The 18,481-nt window shown below is 37.9% G+C and overlaps 1 protein-coding gene across 1 annotated transcript in view; it reads right to left on the reverse strand.

Annotated features, from left to right (window-relative positions):
• Positions 1–796: 796 nt before the first annotated feature.
• Positions 797–18,481, reverse strand: part of ACOX3 (acyl-CoA oxidase 3, pristanoyl) — a 34,547-nt gene continuing 16,862 nt past the window's right edge. The window contains exons 8-18 of the mRNA XM_051798351.1: positions 17,028–17,124; positions 16,416–16,598; positions 14,932–15,054; positions 13,318–13,438; positions 12,706–12,825; positions 11,410–11,523; positions 9,630–9,745; positions 5,627–5,801; positions 5,110–5,177; positions 4,336–4,422; positions 797–1,210 (exon numbers count right to left, since the gene is read on the reverse strand). Coding sequence (XP_051654311.1) covers positions 1,091–1,210; positions 4,336–4,422; positions 5,110–5,177; positions 5,627–5,801; positions 9,630–9,745; positions 11,410–11,523; positions 12,706–12,825; positions 13,318–13,438; positions 14,932–15,054; positions 16,416–16,598; positions 17,028–17,124 — 1,324 coding nt within the window. The 3' untranslated portion in view covers positions 797–1,090. The remainder of the gene's footprint in view (positions 1,211–4,335; positions 4,423–5,109; positions 5,178–5,626; positions 5,802–9,629; positions 9,746–11,409; positions 11,524–12,705; positions 12,826–13,317; positions 13,439–14,931; positions 15,055–16,415; positions 16,599–17,027; positions 17,125–18,481) is intronic.

Below are 18,481 nucleotides of genomic sequence, written 5' to 3' on the forward strand. Positions count from 1 at the left end.
ATAGCAAGAAAAAAAGCTACTATTGGGACATTCTGGATTATGGTACCTCATTAAAAGAGAAGAAGGAATAGAAGCAGAAAAAATACAGACAACACTGACTATCTCTGGAAAGGAAAAAGAAGTCCAGAAAAAAAAATACAGGTAAGGTTTAACAAGAGAGTTTTTATCTGTTTTTCCAATGGGTCTAGAAATGACAGTCACAGAATTTTGGTTTTTTGATTTTTTTTTTTAACTGAAGTGTGTTGATGGTGATCATTTTTAATTGACCTTGAACTTGTAGTGGTGAAATTATTAATATCTAAGATTGAGAGGTCTGGCTAAGAAGCTATCTTTACTAAAAGAACATCCTTTCAGCTAAAAGCTAAATCTGTGATTGTTTCCAACTTTCCAATTCTGAGCTAAGATAAAAAAGGTGTGTCACTAGTCAGAGCCATTTTTTTATATTGCTGTTATTTACTGTTTGACTCCTTAGAATTGTGGTAGTTAGCAAGCTCTCTAAGGAGTCCCATGCCTCCAGGGATGGATACCTGGTTTTAACGTTGAAATGATTGCTTTTCCTTACCTCTTCCTTTCTTTTTTCTGAAACAGTACATAGGTTGGTTCTCTGCAATCTGAGAACAAGGGAGCAGAGGGGAAGATGCTCTCTGAACGTTCTCTTACTATATTCATAGTTAATACAGCTTCTGTCTGACCTGTCCTAAATTTTTTTTTTGCTTTTGTCAGTTTATTCATAATCCCTGATGGGAAATGTTTTTTAATTATTTACCTTCTGTAAGGTAAGTAATGACAAGAGACTGATTGGAAAATTTCTTTAATATAAACTTTGCAAAGCAGCAATCATAATGAATCTTCATTTTTTTTGCATTTAATTGAGTAAATATGTATAGTGTGCAGATTTGTTGCTCTTGCTCCTGTCATTACTATGTTAACAGTCCCTGAGACCAAGTTGGACTTGATTTCAAAGTTACTTTAAAACTTGGCACTTCTCAATGAAAATCTCTTCCATTTCCAGTGTTTGACATATTTCCTCTTGATGTTTGAAATGAAGTATCCATCTCAGGCCCATCCAGACTCTTACAAGTTGTTTGGTTTACAATCTTGACTTCAGCCTGCCTGTAACAGGTTTATTAATACAAAATTCTGCCCACCATGAAGGTCTGTTCAGAACTTTGTTGCCTTGAAGGATCTCTCCCCACATATTTTTATATAACTGCAAAATAATAATAATAATAAAATGATTAATGCATACAGAAGAAACAAACAAAGCTTCTGCAAGATAAATTATCTAACTTATTGGTTGAAATGAGATTGTGACTGCGTTTTTAGACAACAAATGTGAATAATTATGTAGAGGCAAGAATAAACACAAAGATAAAGCACAAAATTTCAAAGTACTGTAAACATCAGATTTCTGTGTAAATCACTTAGACCATCCTTGGCATAAGAAAAGGAAACCAGTAATCTTTATTAGTTCTTGTTTCAATTTGACATGAGTTATATTATCAAAGGTAGAAATTCAGAAACAAAGTTATATTAAGCTAATCTTTGTTCTGTCCAAACCTGTTACCAGAAGGCTGTATCTGAAAACACTCATGCATGTCTGTTGTTACCTTAGTTTCAACACATTTCTGGAGAGTTCCAGAACTTCTCTTCTAGATGTGAACTTGTCCAATTTAAGCATAAGAAAATCTTCTCTCAGAAGCATATTGCTAATTTATCATCAATTTGCAATTTTATGTGGAAGAGTTAAAAAAAAGTCTATGGGAAGTAAATTTTGCAAAAGTGTAATTTTAGCAATACTTCTTATTTCATAATTGACTGAAGCTTAAAACTTTAAATAACATTCCAGAAAGATGAGGAAAAGAAGGCCATATTTTCAGCAGTAAGACTGAGTACAGGACAATAAAATATTAACATAGTGTAAAAGCAGTCAGGGAGGTAAAGTGAAAAGCCTTTCTTCCACATTGAAAGATAGGTTGGTCCTATACATTTGTGATGATTTAATTAGTAATGAAATATATTTAATATTAAATATATTTTACCTTGATTACATGAGCCAGTGTTAACTTTTTATTCCATTCTATGTGAGTTAATATTGTCCAACAATTTTTAATTAATGTTGAATTAAATGTGGCAATAACTTCACATATTTAAATGGCGATTGTCAAAACTTCTAGATAGAAATGATGTCCACACCATGAAAGTTCCTTTTAAAGAGAATCTGAATTCTTCTTTCATGCTTAAAGCTGCCCATAACAAATCTTGGAACTTTTCTTCTGCTCTGATGAGCAGAAGATCTGAGGCTCATGGTGCAAGGCACTCCACTGCAGCACAGCATATCTTACCTCGAATTAAATTCATTTTCCTGTTATACTTGGATAATCTATTCTTTACCATACTGTAATTTTCACTAAAATGTTTGTATTGGTTTTTAGAAGCTGCAAAGATAGCAATGAACAGGGAATTAAATATAGACAGCCAGGAGACAAGGAGCTTTATTGAGTATTTTCTCTAAGTGAGGGATTGGCAGCCTTTTTCAGATTTCAGTTGAAAATATTTACATAAGTTGAAAACCACAGACTTACAGGCAGTTCAGAAAACCTTCCTGGATTCCATAGAGCATGGGTTGAATATCACTGATTGAAATTATTTTCTCAATATGGTTCAATGAATTTATAAAAAAAAATACACAAGGAAGCCAGTAGTGTTTAGAGTCCCATGTGCATAATTAATATATTATACTCATAATATTAATCTCTAATATAAATAAGTCTCTGTGCCTTCTGCATTTGTATGAGCTAAGAGCTAGCCAAATCCAACACATGACAGCTTGATCAGCTAAGAAATCTCCCTCTGACTGTTAGAAAGGGGATAGTATTCTAGGAATGGATGACTGAGTATTTGCACCATATTTTATATTTCTGCCTATAGCATCTGTTCACAGCTTCTGTTAGAGACAGAATAATGTGTGAAAATGGGCTTTGGGCCAATACACATAGTCTTAACTTTCTTACAAATTATGTTCCTCCTCTAAAGAGATACCTTTGGAGCTTCCATCCCAAAAACCTACAGAAATGGAAGCAAGGTTTCCAGTGATGATTACAGACCTCAGTTGAGATGGTTGGATAGGTAGAGAAAGTCCTTCCTCCTGTATTTGTAAAGAGTGTGTTAACAAAGTAATCATTGTGTTAGGTCAGCCTCTGGTTGGAAACATCTGGGCTGCCTTCTGTATTCCTTGATCACCATGGGAACGATGGACAACTTTGGACAAGAAGACATAGAGAATATTGGAAAGCATCAAGTACTTGACTCAGCAATCCTGACAAACATCCTGGCAGTGTCCCCAGGCTAGTGATTGTCTACAGTATCTATCCACACTAAACCAAACTACTGTAACTGTGACACCAGTCTCTACAAAATAGTTATCCCACAGCTTGGCCCTGCTGAGTAGGTTTGGCCAGTAAGCAAGAATTCTGGTTTGCTGAGACTTTGGAATGAAATATGGATCTTTAAATGTGTCAAGAAAAAAAAAAAGCAGAGAGGGATCATGACCTCGTACACCAACTCCATGGTGCACCCACGTCCCAAGTCCTGCTTGTAGGTCTGGTTATGACACCTCAGAAAGGATATGGCAGAAGCAGAAAATACACAGAGAAGGAAAACAAGGTCTGTCAGAGGAACGAAAAGGCTCCCATAGATAGCAACTGCATATGGACTGGGACTAGGAAGTATTTTTTCACAATACTCATAATTAAGCTGTAGAAATTATTGTCTGATGGAAACCAAAAGACAGTTGAATTTGAAAATGGATGGAAAAAATGGAGGATAGACACGTCTGTGGCTATGAAACAGAGTGATACAAATACAACCTACAGTATGAGATCTCTCTTAAACCACCACCTGCCAACAATTCAGACACCAGGGAAAGAACACCTCGATGTTTCATCTGTCTCGTACAATGTGCTGCTTGGCCACCCTTCTCTGTCAGTTACAGAGTATTCTGAGAACTGAATCCAGTATGGCCATTCTTATGCTCTTAAGTCTTGCTTTGTGTAACTGTATCAAAAATTTCTCTCAGTCTTTTTTTTTTTTTTTTGTGTTCAGTGCACAGGTGCCTACAAGAGCAAGCTAGAGCAATACCTCACAAGCTTATCTCCAGCAAATGCAAAATGTCATTTTCTGCTGACATCAATTTAACTCTGCTAGGACTTTCCACTGAAAAAGTGATTTTCTTTTCTTTTGTACCTGTGAAGTGTCTTGAATATGTTAAGGCCATTTACAGGCAATAATCCTCTTAATCATTAAACTCACAAATTTAACAATGGGTTTTCTTACCTCTCCACTAGCTTTACCAATGGGAGAATTGAGAATGAAGTCGGGAGGAGCAAAGACATCAACCAGAGCAATGGCATCATCTTTCAACTGTTTAAAAATAAAAGACATAACACTTGGCAACTTCTGTAGTTGTCTATGGCTACCTGTGAGCTACAGAGCAGCATAAAGAATATTTTCATAATGTATCAGCTATTGATAATTTAAGAGAAATCCATAATAAGTAGCCTAGTTTTATTTTGCCTTTTTTCACTCCCAGGGTAACTGTCAAAGGAGAATGTATTTTAAATGTTTTCCTCCTTTACTTATGGAGTGGTTTTAAAACACATTTTAACAAATATGGTGCTGTTTGCACACATAAACACATATATTTTTGAACTTTAAAAATGTAATGTCCATCTTCTTCTTTGAAATTTTGCTGACCTGCAAAGAATATATTCCAGTTTAGAAAGCTTTTGTGCTAAGAAAAAAAATTCACAAGCTAACATTATAATGAAATAAGTAGAACTGGACCGAAATATTTCACTGGCTTTCCAATGAAGATTGCAAGGCCACAAATGCTGTGGTGTTATTTGGTAGGATATATTGTTTTCTGTTTATTGGTAAATAAATTAGGACTAGATTCAGGGTCGATGACTTGCTAAACTTTACAGAAAATTATTCAGAAATTATTTATATAGTATTGTGCTCATTTACCCCTTGAAGTATAGAATAAGTGATATATCTCCTTTTTAGTATTTGTATATTATATTATTTAATCACAACAAACAGGCTTACCCTGTAGCAGAGCTCCAGAATAGCATTCTGAATAAGTCTACCAGGTTGTTCACCTGAAGCATAGCCACCTGCAAACACATTCACAGAGAAGCTGACACCAGTTAAGATTACACTGATACAAACTTTTTACAAAAATGACTAAATAGATTCACCCATGTAACTGAAAGTCTTTCATTAATTAGTTGGCTGCAAAACTTTTATTCTGAGATATGTAGAGCCTTTTCCAGTAACAAGCTACACTACAGCACCTTGTTGTTTATCCCCTATCCTCTCCCCCAAGCACTGGATCACAGCAAAACTTGTGATCCCTCCATCACCTCTGAGCTAACAGGGAACCTTTTGGGTTATTTGTCATTTCAGATCCCTGCTCCTGAAAATTTGGTTTAGAATGATTGTTTTGTGTTAGACGAGCAGTAAGAAAACGCTCTAACATAAATCCTAGTTAGGATTCCCTCCCCTTGCCAAGTTAGGACTTTTATGAGCTGACATGCACAGTATATTCAGGAGCTGATCTCACCTTGGTAGAGCACAGCCAGGTGTTTACTTAAAGACCAGAGTCCATAGAGAGCACAGAGATTCTTAAGCACTGGCTGCAGTGTAGGTGGAATGCTGGGGTCATGAGTGTAGTCATGATACCGCTGTAAGACTGTTTGTTCAATGAAGGCAATGGCTAAGGATCGACAGTAGTACACCTTAGGAAATAGAAAAGAAGGACACTGAGTATCAAAATACAAAGAACTAATCCTCAGCTGGTGCAGAATGGCATTGCTCTGCTCAGGTTAGTAGAGTTCTGTTGATTTAGATCTGATGATTTAGTGTGAGCTTAAAGAAATTCTAAGAAGAAACGGCAGGAGAAAACACTTTCTACAACGTCTATGTAAAGGTTAGTCATGAGATATCTCATGAAATGCCTCTTAGAAATAGGATTGTATGCCTATTACCAGTGTAATTTGGCCGTTGCACACAGACTTTATAGGATCGAGTAGCTACATCAGAGAGAAGACAATGCAAAATCAGGTTTGCTGATTTTAGGATCATTAATAAACACATATAATGCTTAAGAATATTTATATTTATTTAACATTATGCAGAGTTTTATAAAGAGGATAAAATCTTCCTATTGAAATTGTATTACAGTCTCTTCAAATAACAAATAAAAATCTAATCATGCCAGCATGAATGGATTCTGTTTATGGATGGCAACAGATTGCAACACATGTTGCAATCACACAACAGCTACAGGGTGGACAAGGGATTGGACCCAGCCAGCACTGGTTTAGGAAGGGCAGATCCTGTCTGACCAACCTGATGTTCTTTTATGATCAGGTGACCCGCCTGGTGGATAAGGGGAAGGTTGTGGATGTGGTCTATCTGGACTTCAGCAAAGCCTTTGATACCATCTCCCACAGCATTCTCCTGGAAAAGCTGGCAGCCCACGGCTTGGACAGGGGCACTCTCTGCAGTTAAGAACTGGCTGGATAGCTGGTGGTGGTGAACGGGGCTGCATCCAGTTGGCAGCCAGGCACTAGTGGTGTCACCCAGGGATCAGTGTTGGGCCCAGTTCTATTTAATATCTTTACTGATGATCTGGATGAGGGGATTGAGTGTACCATTAGCAAATTTGCAGATGACACCAGGCTAGGGGGTAGTGTTGATCTGCTAGCAGGTAGGAGGGCTCTGCAGAGGGACCTGGACAAGCTGGAGAGATGGTCTGATTCCAACAGGATGAGGTTCAGCAAGGCCAAGTGCCGTGTCCTGCACTTTGGCCACAACAACCCCATGCAGTGCCACAGGCTGGGCACAGAGTGGCTGGAGAGCAGCCAGGCAGAAAGGGACCTGGGAGTTTGGATTGACAGGAAGCTGAACATGAGCCAGCAGTGTGCCCAGGTGGCCAAGAAGGCCAATGGCATCCTGGCCTGCATCAGGAACAGTGCGGCCAACAGGACCAGGGAAGTGATTCTTCCTCTGTACTCAGCACTGGTGAGGCCACACCTCGAGTACTGTGTCCAGTTCTGGGCCCCTCAGTTCAGGAAGGATATTGAGGTGTTGGAGCAGACCCAGAGAAGAGCAACGAGGTTGGTGAAGGGACTCGAGTACAAGTCCTATGGGGAGAGGCTGAGGGAGCTGGGGTTGTTTAGCCTGGAGAAGAGGAGGCTCAGTGGAGACCTCATCACCCTCTACAACCACCTGACAGGAGGTTGGAGCCAGGTGGGCATCAGTCTCTTCTCCCAAGCAACCAGCAGTAGGACAAGAAGGCACAATCTTAAGCTCTGCCAGAGGAGATTTAGGTTGGATATTAGGAATAAATTTTTTATGGAGAGAATAATCAGACATTGGAATGGGCTGCCCAGGGAGGTGGTGGATTCACTGTCCCTGGAGGTTTTTAAGATGAGACTGGATGTGGCACTTAGTGCCCTTGTCTAGTAACCACGGCACTCTTGCATCAACGCTTGGACTTGATGATCTTGGAGGTCTTTTCCAACACGGTTGATTCTACAATTCTATGATTTTCAAGGAATTATGCAACTAATCCTTGTCGACTATCCAATGAGAAAGACAAGTCACCAGTTACTGTTAATGCAGAGTATAAGGAATATTTGTCTATATTTATATACTTCACCTTTGCTATATTGTGGCATATATCATGTAATGAAATACACAGCTGACTGAAAACATTGTAGCTGGTGAACAGGAGGGGAATATGAAACCACTGCTATTCTGGCTGATTTGTTGCAATGTTGTTAACATGTGTTTGGTTTTAGCCCATTTGTTAAGGGTTGAAGTTTTTCTTCTTTTTTTTTTTTTTTTTTAATTTAGAATTAGTTGATTAGCTGTTTTTTTTCTTTTACATACTTGCAATGTCCTTGCATCTAAATCCACTGCAACATTTAAAAAAGCCATATTCCAAAGATAACTGTCTGTATCAACAGCTGTCCAGTGGCATACTTATGTCCAAGCTCAGATACAAATATAAATGGCAAACCACACATCTATTCTCTGCAGGATTAGGGAGGACTTCCCCCTTACTACAAGGTCTTTTTTAGATATGAATATCAATTCCCTACTCAGAATGAAATGTCTTAAGATCACAAGTGAAACATTAAAAATTATTTCCCTGTTATTCTCCTCTATAATTCTATTTCCCTCTTTACCTTTGCTTGCACTACTGTATTGTTTCTATAAAGCTACCTCCAAAACAAAATAACCATGGGACATGCCAGGAATCTCTTCCAGATTCCCTATAGCATGAACAAATATTATGTATTAGTCAGCCACTGGGCTGACAGAAAACTGTTGTTTCATGCCCAGAAAGTTTTAAATCAAATACGTACATGTCTTCAAAGCACAGCTTGTAAATCATTTTCAGATGTTTTTGAGGCATGCCATTTAAAATAAAAAATCCTGCTGTCCTGAGGAGGAGTTGTAGGGAGAAAATAAAACCTAATGACCTAAAGTATATCAATGCCTATCTCAAAAGAAATTGTGTGCCTGAGTATCTTCGGATTTTAGCACATCTGAACATAAAAGAGAAAAGAACCTTCACACTTCCGAGCAAACCACTCTCTCTAATGCACTGGCCTCCCCAAGACCTGGCCAACTGACAGGAAATCAGATTTGAATTTCTGGCAATTCCCATTCTGAGTTTGACCCTGAAGAGTTTCTCTAATAAGCTGCTTCTAGGGTAAAAAACAGGAAAGACTTTCTCCACTCTACCAGTTGTTTCACACAGATCATCCCCTGTTGAAGCTAGGCTGGTTCTTTTTAGTTGTAGAGTTGAATATTCCTTCTCAATGGTTTTTAACGAGCTTTGCAGATAAGGTGAATGACACTGACCATTTTCAGGGAACTGATCTTTCTAAGTGACAAATGACAACTGCTCTTTCTTTGGGTATGAGCCAGTTTTTCTCATGGAGGTAACAGAGGAATCTGGTGAACTTGGGGATATGCACTGAAATTTGGAGTTAAGCCATTCCTAGCTGTTAAAACTCTCTGGTGAGAGAGTGGATCTGCTATATGTAAATTGTCAATGTTTCCTTTTCAGGTTCCAGTGCTGTCAGTCTGGTATCCTTCATGAGTACTTTGCCCTATAGGAATTGGAGATGAAAAAGACCTATTAGGTCATCCAGTTTACCTACCTGCCAGAGCAAGATTCTTTCCTACAGTATGTATTTGGCCACAAGAGCAGATGGAGAAGTAATAATCAGATGCTGCAGTAGATTTAATACTGGTAGATTTAGTCTTCATAAGTTGTGCTATCAAAATTACAGACAGCATGCAGCACATGCCTGCAACTTTTCTGAAGGGAAATATATCCTGAAAGACTTCTGCTGACAGTAACTGTCCTGCTATCATGTTCTATGCCAAGAACATGGACAGGTATTAAGTTTTATTAGTTATCTGACTTGCTGCTTTATGGTTGAGGAAATTGTACTTCATGACACAAGCAGATAAAGCTAACAGGACCTGAAAAACTTGCATGAAAACGAATAAATAAAATAAGAAAGATTAATAAGTATTACCTGAGAGTTGTTTTTTGCCTCAAAATCACTTAGTCCAGCCTGCTTTTTCTTACTCAGTTTTAGGTCACTTTCTCGGAGTAGGTAGCAAACCAGCCATTTATAAGCTGCTAAAGGAACTGTGAAAAAGAGAGAAGCAAAATTCTTAACATTCACATTTATAATGCAGGAAGTCACACGCAAATTCTACTGCAGTCCTAGTTTTTGTTACTTGAGATGAAAAGTGAAAGTGTTGATTAACTGACATGTTAATTGATGTTACACTTTGTCCATTACTGTAGATACAATAAATATCTGGGGACCACAGTCAAACTGTAACTGTACAGTGAAGACACACCACACCTGACCATACACTAGTTCATACTGACTCAAAGCTAGAAGACAAGGTATACCTACAGCTCAGTTTAGACTTCTGACTTGAATAAATTTTTTAGCTTGCTAATTTTTTTCATATTAAGACTTAGGTCTGCAAGGTACGCAGTCTTGTCTGAGAATACAAGAAGACAAGACAGTCCACATTTAATGGAAGCTTGACTTCCAACATTGCAAAGATGGCTGAATGTAATCACATTTAAATGAACAGCTTTGTACATAATTGTGTCATATTTTAAGAACAGCCTGGAACTATTAAGGTAAAAAGTAATTCAGCATAAAGTCCTTGCCTGAATCCTGCTTGCTTGTTTCTTAGCTTAAGATTTAGTGTAGACTATGATTTAGGCAATTGGCAGTGCTTACATGCTGCCTAAATTTTGGCAACTAAATTAACAGTCCAGTTTCTAACAGAATGGATCAATAAACAGATTGAGATTTTTTTTAAAAACTGTAGTCTGTTTCAGTAGGTATTGAAAGAGAAGAGAGAACATGTTCTTACATATCAGTTTGTGCATCTTGGAGACATACAGGAAACAAGAAAGCAAGCAGTTGTTTTGAACTAGTCTTTTTCTTATAAACCTTTATGTTTTGAAATGATTCAGATTTTGCCCTGCAGCTATTATGATACTATCTTACTTGGTACTGTGCATCACTATCTGAAGTTCAGCTTTTCTGTAATTATTTGAGCACTGAAGTGGTTATTGAATTATAGGAATCAACTTGATTGCTCCTTATATGTCAAGGCTGGAGTTTCTTCCCCCGTTATGTTCTCAGTTATACAGATTCACTTAAGCTCTGTGTCCTTTTGCTCTCTCATTATCTGCTCAGTTCTTTATAATTTTTGCCTCCAAGGGCCAATCTGGGCTCACAGTAATACACAAAAGGGAGTGGCTTCTAATGTCATACTTGATTTGATTACACCAGACTAAACCAGGAAAACTGCAGGGAATTTTCTTTTTACCATTACTCGTTTTTCTCTATACAACCATAAGCAACTGTCAAAACCAGAGAAAATTAATGCCTTTTCAACATACTTCTAAATCACTTGTGTGGTTTTCTAAAAGAAGATGTTTTAGCGATAGAAGGTAGTGGCAATCAATGGCCTTAGAACTGGAAAACAGCAATACAGTGGCAAACCCCCTAAATCACAGATATTACTTTAGAGACACAAAAATGGAAGAAAAATATCTGATGCTATCCTCCATTCCAGAACTGAGGCTGGGGACAATAGAACCTACTTTGAAATGCAAACTATGTTCTTAGTAAATTGAAATGCATGTAATACAAAGAAAGTCAGCAAATATGACAAATATCTAATAAATAGCAGAGGCTGAATCTCAAATCTCTGGATTGTCTCCTTTGGAAGGGAATTTAAGATTCTAGAATCAGTTTAACAACAGCAGAAGGCTACCTGAGGAGTCCATGCAATCTTCAACACTAATGGCTGTGAATCTCCAGCCAAGGATATGATGGTAGTCTTGCAAAACGTTTATTGTTCCCAAAGGGGATTCAAAAGGAGCTTTATCTGAAACACCAAAAGAAATAAAAATGATATATAAGAAAAGAAATCAGACTTTTTGGAACTAAAAGCCTATTACAAAGCCATGCATACATTCAGCAGGCCAGATGAAATTAGACCATAATATTTATTTTATTATGGCCTAGTTCAGCCAAAAGAGGACTGGTGGACAAGTGTGGAAAAACCTGACATCAGTGCCTATAATTATGCCCCATAAGATTCAACTCCAATTGCTGAGTTTTCCAGCTCTGTAAGATGCTAGTGAAACTCACTGCTGGAAAACTGAAACAAAATCTAGAGAACTACAAAATGTAGTGATGGATATTGCTACCAAGTTAGGTGATATGAGCTGTTTTAAGTACAATAAACAGACTTATGATGACTTTACCAACACAGAATCACAGAATCATAGAATGGGGTGGTTGGAAGGGACCTTAAAGATCATCTATTTCCCACCCTCCCATCCTGGACAGGGTCACCTTCCACTGGACCAATGTGCTCAGAGCCCCATCCAACCTGGCCTCGAACACTTCCAGGGACGGGGCATCCACAACTCCTCTGCACAACATGTTCCAGTGTCTCACCACCCTCACAGGGAAGAATTTCTTCCTAACATCTAAACTAAATCTCTCATCTTTTAGTTTAAAAGCATTCCCCTTTGTCATATAACTATCTGCCCATGTAAAAAGTAGCTCTCCCTCTTTTTTGTAAGTACTAGAAGTCCACAATGAGGTCTCCCTGGAGCCTTCCCTTCTCTGGGCTGAACAAACCCAACTCTCTCAGCCTCTCTTCATAGCAGAGGTGCTTCAGACCTCTTGAGCATCTTGGTGCTCTGGATCCTCTCTAACAGGTCCAAATCCTTCTTGTTCTTAGGAACCCAGAACTGAATGCAGTACTGAGGTAATTCCATTGAAATAAATTGCACTTCTCAGGGAGTAAGATACGACTTAACCTGATTAGGGATGGCAAAACATCTAGCTGGTTTCTGCAAGATTTAGGAAAAAGAATATTTCTTGCAGCAAATATCTGTGTATTATGAATGTACCATATGACAGAGTCTGTAGCACATTATTTATGCTTCACAGAATGACTACATGACTGTCAAATGCTTTCAGTATGAAATTACCTCCTAATTCCATTAGCTACACACTGTTGGGTCCAGCATAAGATTCCACACTGAAAACTTACCTCTTATGCAGTTCATCCAGCTCATTAAGTAGTTGCTGGTTTGTTGAAGGAGGACGTTGTTATCTCCCTCATATGTGCAGTTTGGATCGTTGTCATTTCGGATTTCACCCAGACGATTCACTTAATAAGAACAAGTGCATAATTTAATATATTGCAATGTACTAGTGGAAGCTAAGAGAGATTAAATAATTATTTTGTGACAAAACACAAGAGAGTTTTCTGTCCCTGTATGTAAAACTATTGTGATGAACAGAGGAGTTTGAAAGTTCACTGTTTAGTTTGTGAAAGTGAACATACTGTAAAGATTTTAGAAAAATGTGGTACTCATCTAACAAGGGGAATTTTCCTCTATAAAGTCTGCATCTTTGTTTTTGAAACTGAGACTGAATTGCTTGTATAGTATGTCCAAATGCTGGTGCAGATCCTGTACAGGTTTAGGGGGTTTTTTTGTGGTAACAGGAATGACATAAACTTTAAAAATATGGATATGAGGAAAAAATACTTTCTAAACATATTGCTAAAATGCAGACATCATGATAGAATAGCAGTTGAAGAACACATCAACATAACTGTTCTCTCTCTGATCAGTATATGCAGCAGACTGTAACTTACTGGCAAGGTAACCATGTCCTCCACAAGCTTCTCGGCACTCCTGGGCTGCCTGCTGAGCAGTCCAAGATGCCAGTGGTTTGCTGGCAGCAGATAAAGCATGAATCTCACGTCCCAAATCAGCCTTTGTGAAAAACAAGTTATAAGTGAGTAATAACCTTTACACAAAGTAAGTTTGTGACCAGTTAAAGCCATATATATGTGTACTGCTTTATAATGAACAGTAACTGTCAATACATGCATAAAATTTTCTGAGATCTCTGTAAGCATATTTTTCAGTACCACAGAAAAATCCTGACAAAACTGAAGAACTTTCAGCACCAACTTTCTTACATGAGACAGGAATAATTCATGCCAGGTAATGGGCACATGGGTACATCTTAGCTCAGCTGTGCCAGCTGGCATGGCATTGAACTGCTTGTCACTCTTTCCCTCCCAAAAATGGAGAGGTCTGAAGGTGGACCATCCAGAGAAAGCTTCATTCCCTCTGTGACACAAGCACTACCTCTCTCCCTGGTCAGCAAGGGGATATTTATAAAATTTATTGCCTTGCACAGTTTTCACTCATCTTTTAAGCACCTGTTTTGTAAGGAATAGGAAAACTTAAATGTACATCCTTGGTTTCCAGAGAAGCAGAGTAGTCTGCATTTACACTAACTCTGCTGACCCTCCTTTGCAAACGTGTTTGGAACTCCAGTTTCTGGAGACAGTGACTTGATACAACCAAGGTTTGTTTAAGAGCAACTCCCTGGTTGCTTTTGTTTGTTTGTTTGCTTATTTAGATGTCCTCTCAAACAAAAGAAATTCATAAGGATTACATTCTTAACATTTTCAACTAACAGTGATGTTTATTCCTATCATGTTTTTTTTTCCTGAGAGCCACTGTTTTGCCTAAGATTAGTGACTGCACTGTAGACTTCCAGAGATGAAGTATCAGATAAAAAAATGAAACAGATTCTTCTGTGGTCTATGCAAAGAGGAAAAATTAGAATACCCAGAGACGAGTACAAAAATCTTTCATGAGCTTCATTTTAGCTGAAAAAAGCCTGAGTGTTTAAATAAGATCTGAGCAATTCACAGCCAGTGTGTAGGCCCTAACAATTTGTATTGTCAAAATTTGCAAAAATAAATAAAATTTATATGCTATAAAAACCCCCATACTGCTGTTATTTTGATTAGGAATCAGTCCTTGCACAGAGTTGATAGATTAAACTATTTCCTCTGTAAAGGGGTGACTTTCCAATGGGTTGATTGTGGATGAGCAATTCAGCATTGACTCTAAAGTCTTAACTTTTTTCTCTAAAAATATTTATCCTAATGCAAGGATTTGAGCTGAATTTGCACCCTCATAACATATTTATGATAAAAAATTCTGCAAGAAAACATAACTTTTAATCCCAAAGAAATCTATAAAACTTTAATCACTTCATCAAAACTAATTTTAATGCTTTTCTAAATGCAACTTTAATCAGTACTTTGTAGCCTCATATTTTCTGAGACATTGCTCCATCATTCTTGATTGCAACATAGCCTAAGACTTCTAAGTAGGTCTTTCATTTAAGTTTCCAGTTTATTATAGTTAGAGCTCAGTGAAAAAGAAATGTGTAAATATCTCACCTGTCTCTGATTCCTTTGCTGTGTCAACGCACCTGCAGCAAACTCCACGTAGTTCTCAAACAGGGACTTGGAGAAATAATCTAAGGCATATGCAGCAGCCAGGTAAGGAAAAAGACGCCATTGCTAGAAAAAAAATTAAACTGATTTGATCACAAATTGATATATGTTTTTAATACTTATTGTATTGAACTAACCCATTAATTTTTACTGTGTTCAAATTGGAAACTGTTTAATGGAGAACTTAACAATAACTGTCTATTAACATAACTAATTGTAACTACATACAAGTTACAGTTATGTTATTCAAGTTCTTGCATTTCATGACTTTGTGATAAACATTCTGTTAAACTAGTGCAAAAGTTCACTGAAGCTTTGGGGACCAATGACATATTTTTTACCCTGTGTTTATAAAATGTCTGGCATGCCAGGGCCAGTCATGATTCATATGTTTCTTCAGTAATAACATGACAGAGGTTGTAACCATTTCACTTGCTTGTTTGTTGCTGAATGTATATTAGTGCTGGTTACATTCTGTGAAAAAAAAAACAAACAAGGGCTGAGAAGCAGAGAAAAAAGCATCTTTGTTGCTCCATGCAACTTGGGGCTTGTGAAGGAAAAGCTTAGAAAGCTTTTGTGATAAAGGAAGAAGGGAACGAAATTTTCAGCAAGAACCCACAGAACAGGCCAAAACAGAGAAAAATTGAGAGACTCAAAGAATAATGGGAAGCAGATCCCAGCTTATTCAGAAGTGGTGGAAAGTAGGCAGCTTTCACTAGTTTGTGGAAATCCATGAACTCTTTCAACATTGCAAGACTAAGTGCAAACCTGGAAAAAAGCACCCACATTGCAAAGACAAACTGGGCAGGTTTGTTTTCAGCACTTCTTATATTTTAACTTTTGTCATTCAGCAGATCTGAGTTTTCTCTATTTCCCAGTTACTCCACATACTCTTGTTCTATTTTTTCAGAGCAAAAAGTTGTTTTCATCTGCATAAACTGCAGACAAACATTAATTATATTCCCCTCCAAATCAGTACTATCTCGAGACTTCTCCACAATGGATGTCATTGATTTTTATAATTTTAAAGCATAAAGATTAAAGAGAGAAAATTAGAGTAACAGCAAAAGAAGCACTAAAATTTTCAAAGAAATACTAGTTCCTACATGTGCAGTACTTTCACATGTGCATATGAGACAGTCTTTCTCTGAAAAGGTTACTATTTAGAAGACAAAATTTTCTAGGTACTTCAGAAACATGAATATTTTTGGTTTTGCTATTCCAAGAACTTATGTCAAAAGCCTGATCGTGCCAGGAGAAGGTCTTGAGTTGGGAATGAACCCCCACAACTGCACTAGAATGATGCTTCAGATGATACAGACAACTTAAATTTCGCTAACTGCAGTGTTACTGTGGTGATCTACAGTAGTTCTGAATCTGCATTTCATTATATAAAAGTCCATAGCTGTGAATTCCAAAGTATTCACCTGTGTTTGGTATTCAAGAACAGGTATTTCTTCATCCTCAGTTGGTCCAAACTGGCGGCGAGCTGCTGAGAAGCGAATGGCTATTGCCAAGGCAAGCTTTAAATTGGTCGTGGACATAGCCGTGATCATAATCCTGCCACTGGACAAGGTTCCCAGAGCTGCACTAAAACGCTCTTTAACATCCTGAATGAATAGAAGGCACAGACGGAATGGTGAGGCTAACATTTCATTTACAGCCCCCATGAAGATGCAACTTTGGTAGCGTGATTAGAAGCACAGAGGATTGGCCAGTTTTGTTTCTTGACTTATTCAGAAAAGACTTTCAGGCAAGACTCAGAGCAGTCTTGCCTGAACATGGCCAAACTCTAAACTCTTTGAGATCAGTGGGGTAGTTTAAAGAGCACTGAGTTCAGTAAAATCAGTCAGGTGAGACATCTCTGAAACAGAATTACGAAAATGGCATTCATATCTCATGTGAAATTGTCAACAGCCTTACTTAGGTTTAGGTCTCTAGTACCTCCCAACATAAGAGGCCCACGCTCTGTCTCTTAATCTACCTATATTTTGTATATTTAATGAACTGTATAAATGAAACAAAACCTCGTTTCATACCTTGACTGAACTTGAGTACTTCCCCTCAGCTGTGACATCTCCAGCTATATTCAGTATGTTTTCTTTAGGTATCCTGACATTGTGGAACATGGCGAATCTGTTTAAACAAATACACAGTGTAAAATCTACATTGTCCGAGGTGTTTGCATTACAGAAAAATGTCACAAAGACAGGATTGCACAATGATCTCAGGCATGTCAGTGAACTGAAAACTGTGCCCATCAAGCCAGGTAAATTATTTTAGGAGAGCAAGCCCGGGACAACGAAGGCCTTCAAACTCAAGAGCAGCACAAGAAATTCACAAAGGGAGATTAGTTGTTGTAATTCATCTGGTTTTTTGGGTTTGCTTTAAAAAGATGATGCCTACAAAACCAAAACACACACTTCATTGACTCTAGGAGACCATTTCAGTAGCTTCATAAGTAAAGTAAAAAAGTAATGGAAGGATGAGCAATTTATTCAATCTGAGGGAAGGGACAAGAAAAGTCACTTATTAGAGAACTTATACACAAGCAGTTTGACAGGTACTTTCACCGACACCTCAGACACTTGAACTGAATTCTCAGTCTGCATGAGCCCAGGTAAGTTACTTAGCTTGATATCTCAGCTGTCAAAAAATTTCAGAAGATGAACAACTTCCTTCTCCTGCCTAGAAGCTGACTGGACCATTCTGACTCCTAGTAATTCCCTGCCACTAACAATTCTGCTGAAGTATATGCTTTACTGAAGCATATACTTGTTGTTTAGTCCAGTCTGGAGATTGCTTTGGAACAGAGGCACTATATATTTTTATGAGTCAAAAATATAGATCTGGGAGGATCATTCATGCTATTGCAAAACAAATGAGGACATAGCTGCAATAGCGCTCTGAGGAGGAACCAAATGGAAATTTTTCCTTTGTTTAAACTCAGATTAGGAATTCTGTTCCCTAGAATGTGGCATGTTAAAAAGGAAGACCGGGACAACATTTTCTACATTGTGGCACCCTAGCAGTAATAGAGAGGGAAGTTGTTAGAATAGGAAGAATGTCCTAAGTATTCATATTGGTCAGAAAGAAAGTGTCTGAACTGTTTCACCCAAATGGGCAATAGAACTTGGCACAATAGCAGTAGTATCAACTCCACTCACAAATATGTCACTATCTAATAGCACTTGAAAAGCTGTATTTGTAATCAAAGAAAATTCCTTTTCCCTGCCAATACAGGCTGATCTATTTAATAAGGCTCACGAGAGCCAGGTCTTTCACATTAATAAATTACATAAGGGCTGCATTGCTGCATGTGCTGTTAAATTATGAGTTGTTTCCAAGGAAACGTATCTGCATACGGAATTTATTCAGCCTTAGAGATACACAGTATTTTCGGACTTAGACACAGAGAAAGGCGTGCTATCCTAACCAAGGACCAGCTGCTTACTGGCCTTAACAGTCTTAATAAGTGCTTTGTTAAGTGCCA

The sequence above is a fragment of the Manacus candei genome, unplaced genomic scaffold (assembly GCF_025592945.1).
Source record: "Manacus candei isolate 608988 ecotype Guabito, Panama unplaced genomic scaffold, ASM2559294v1 h1tg000048l, whole genome shotgun sequence".
Lineage (NCBI taxonomy): Eukaryota > Metazoa > Chordata > Aves > Passeriformes > Pipridae > Manacus > Manacus candei.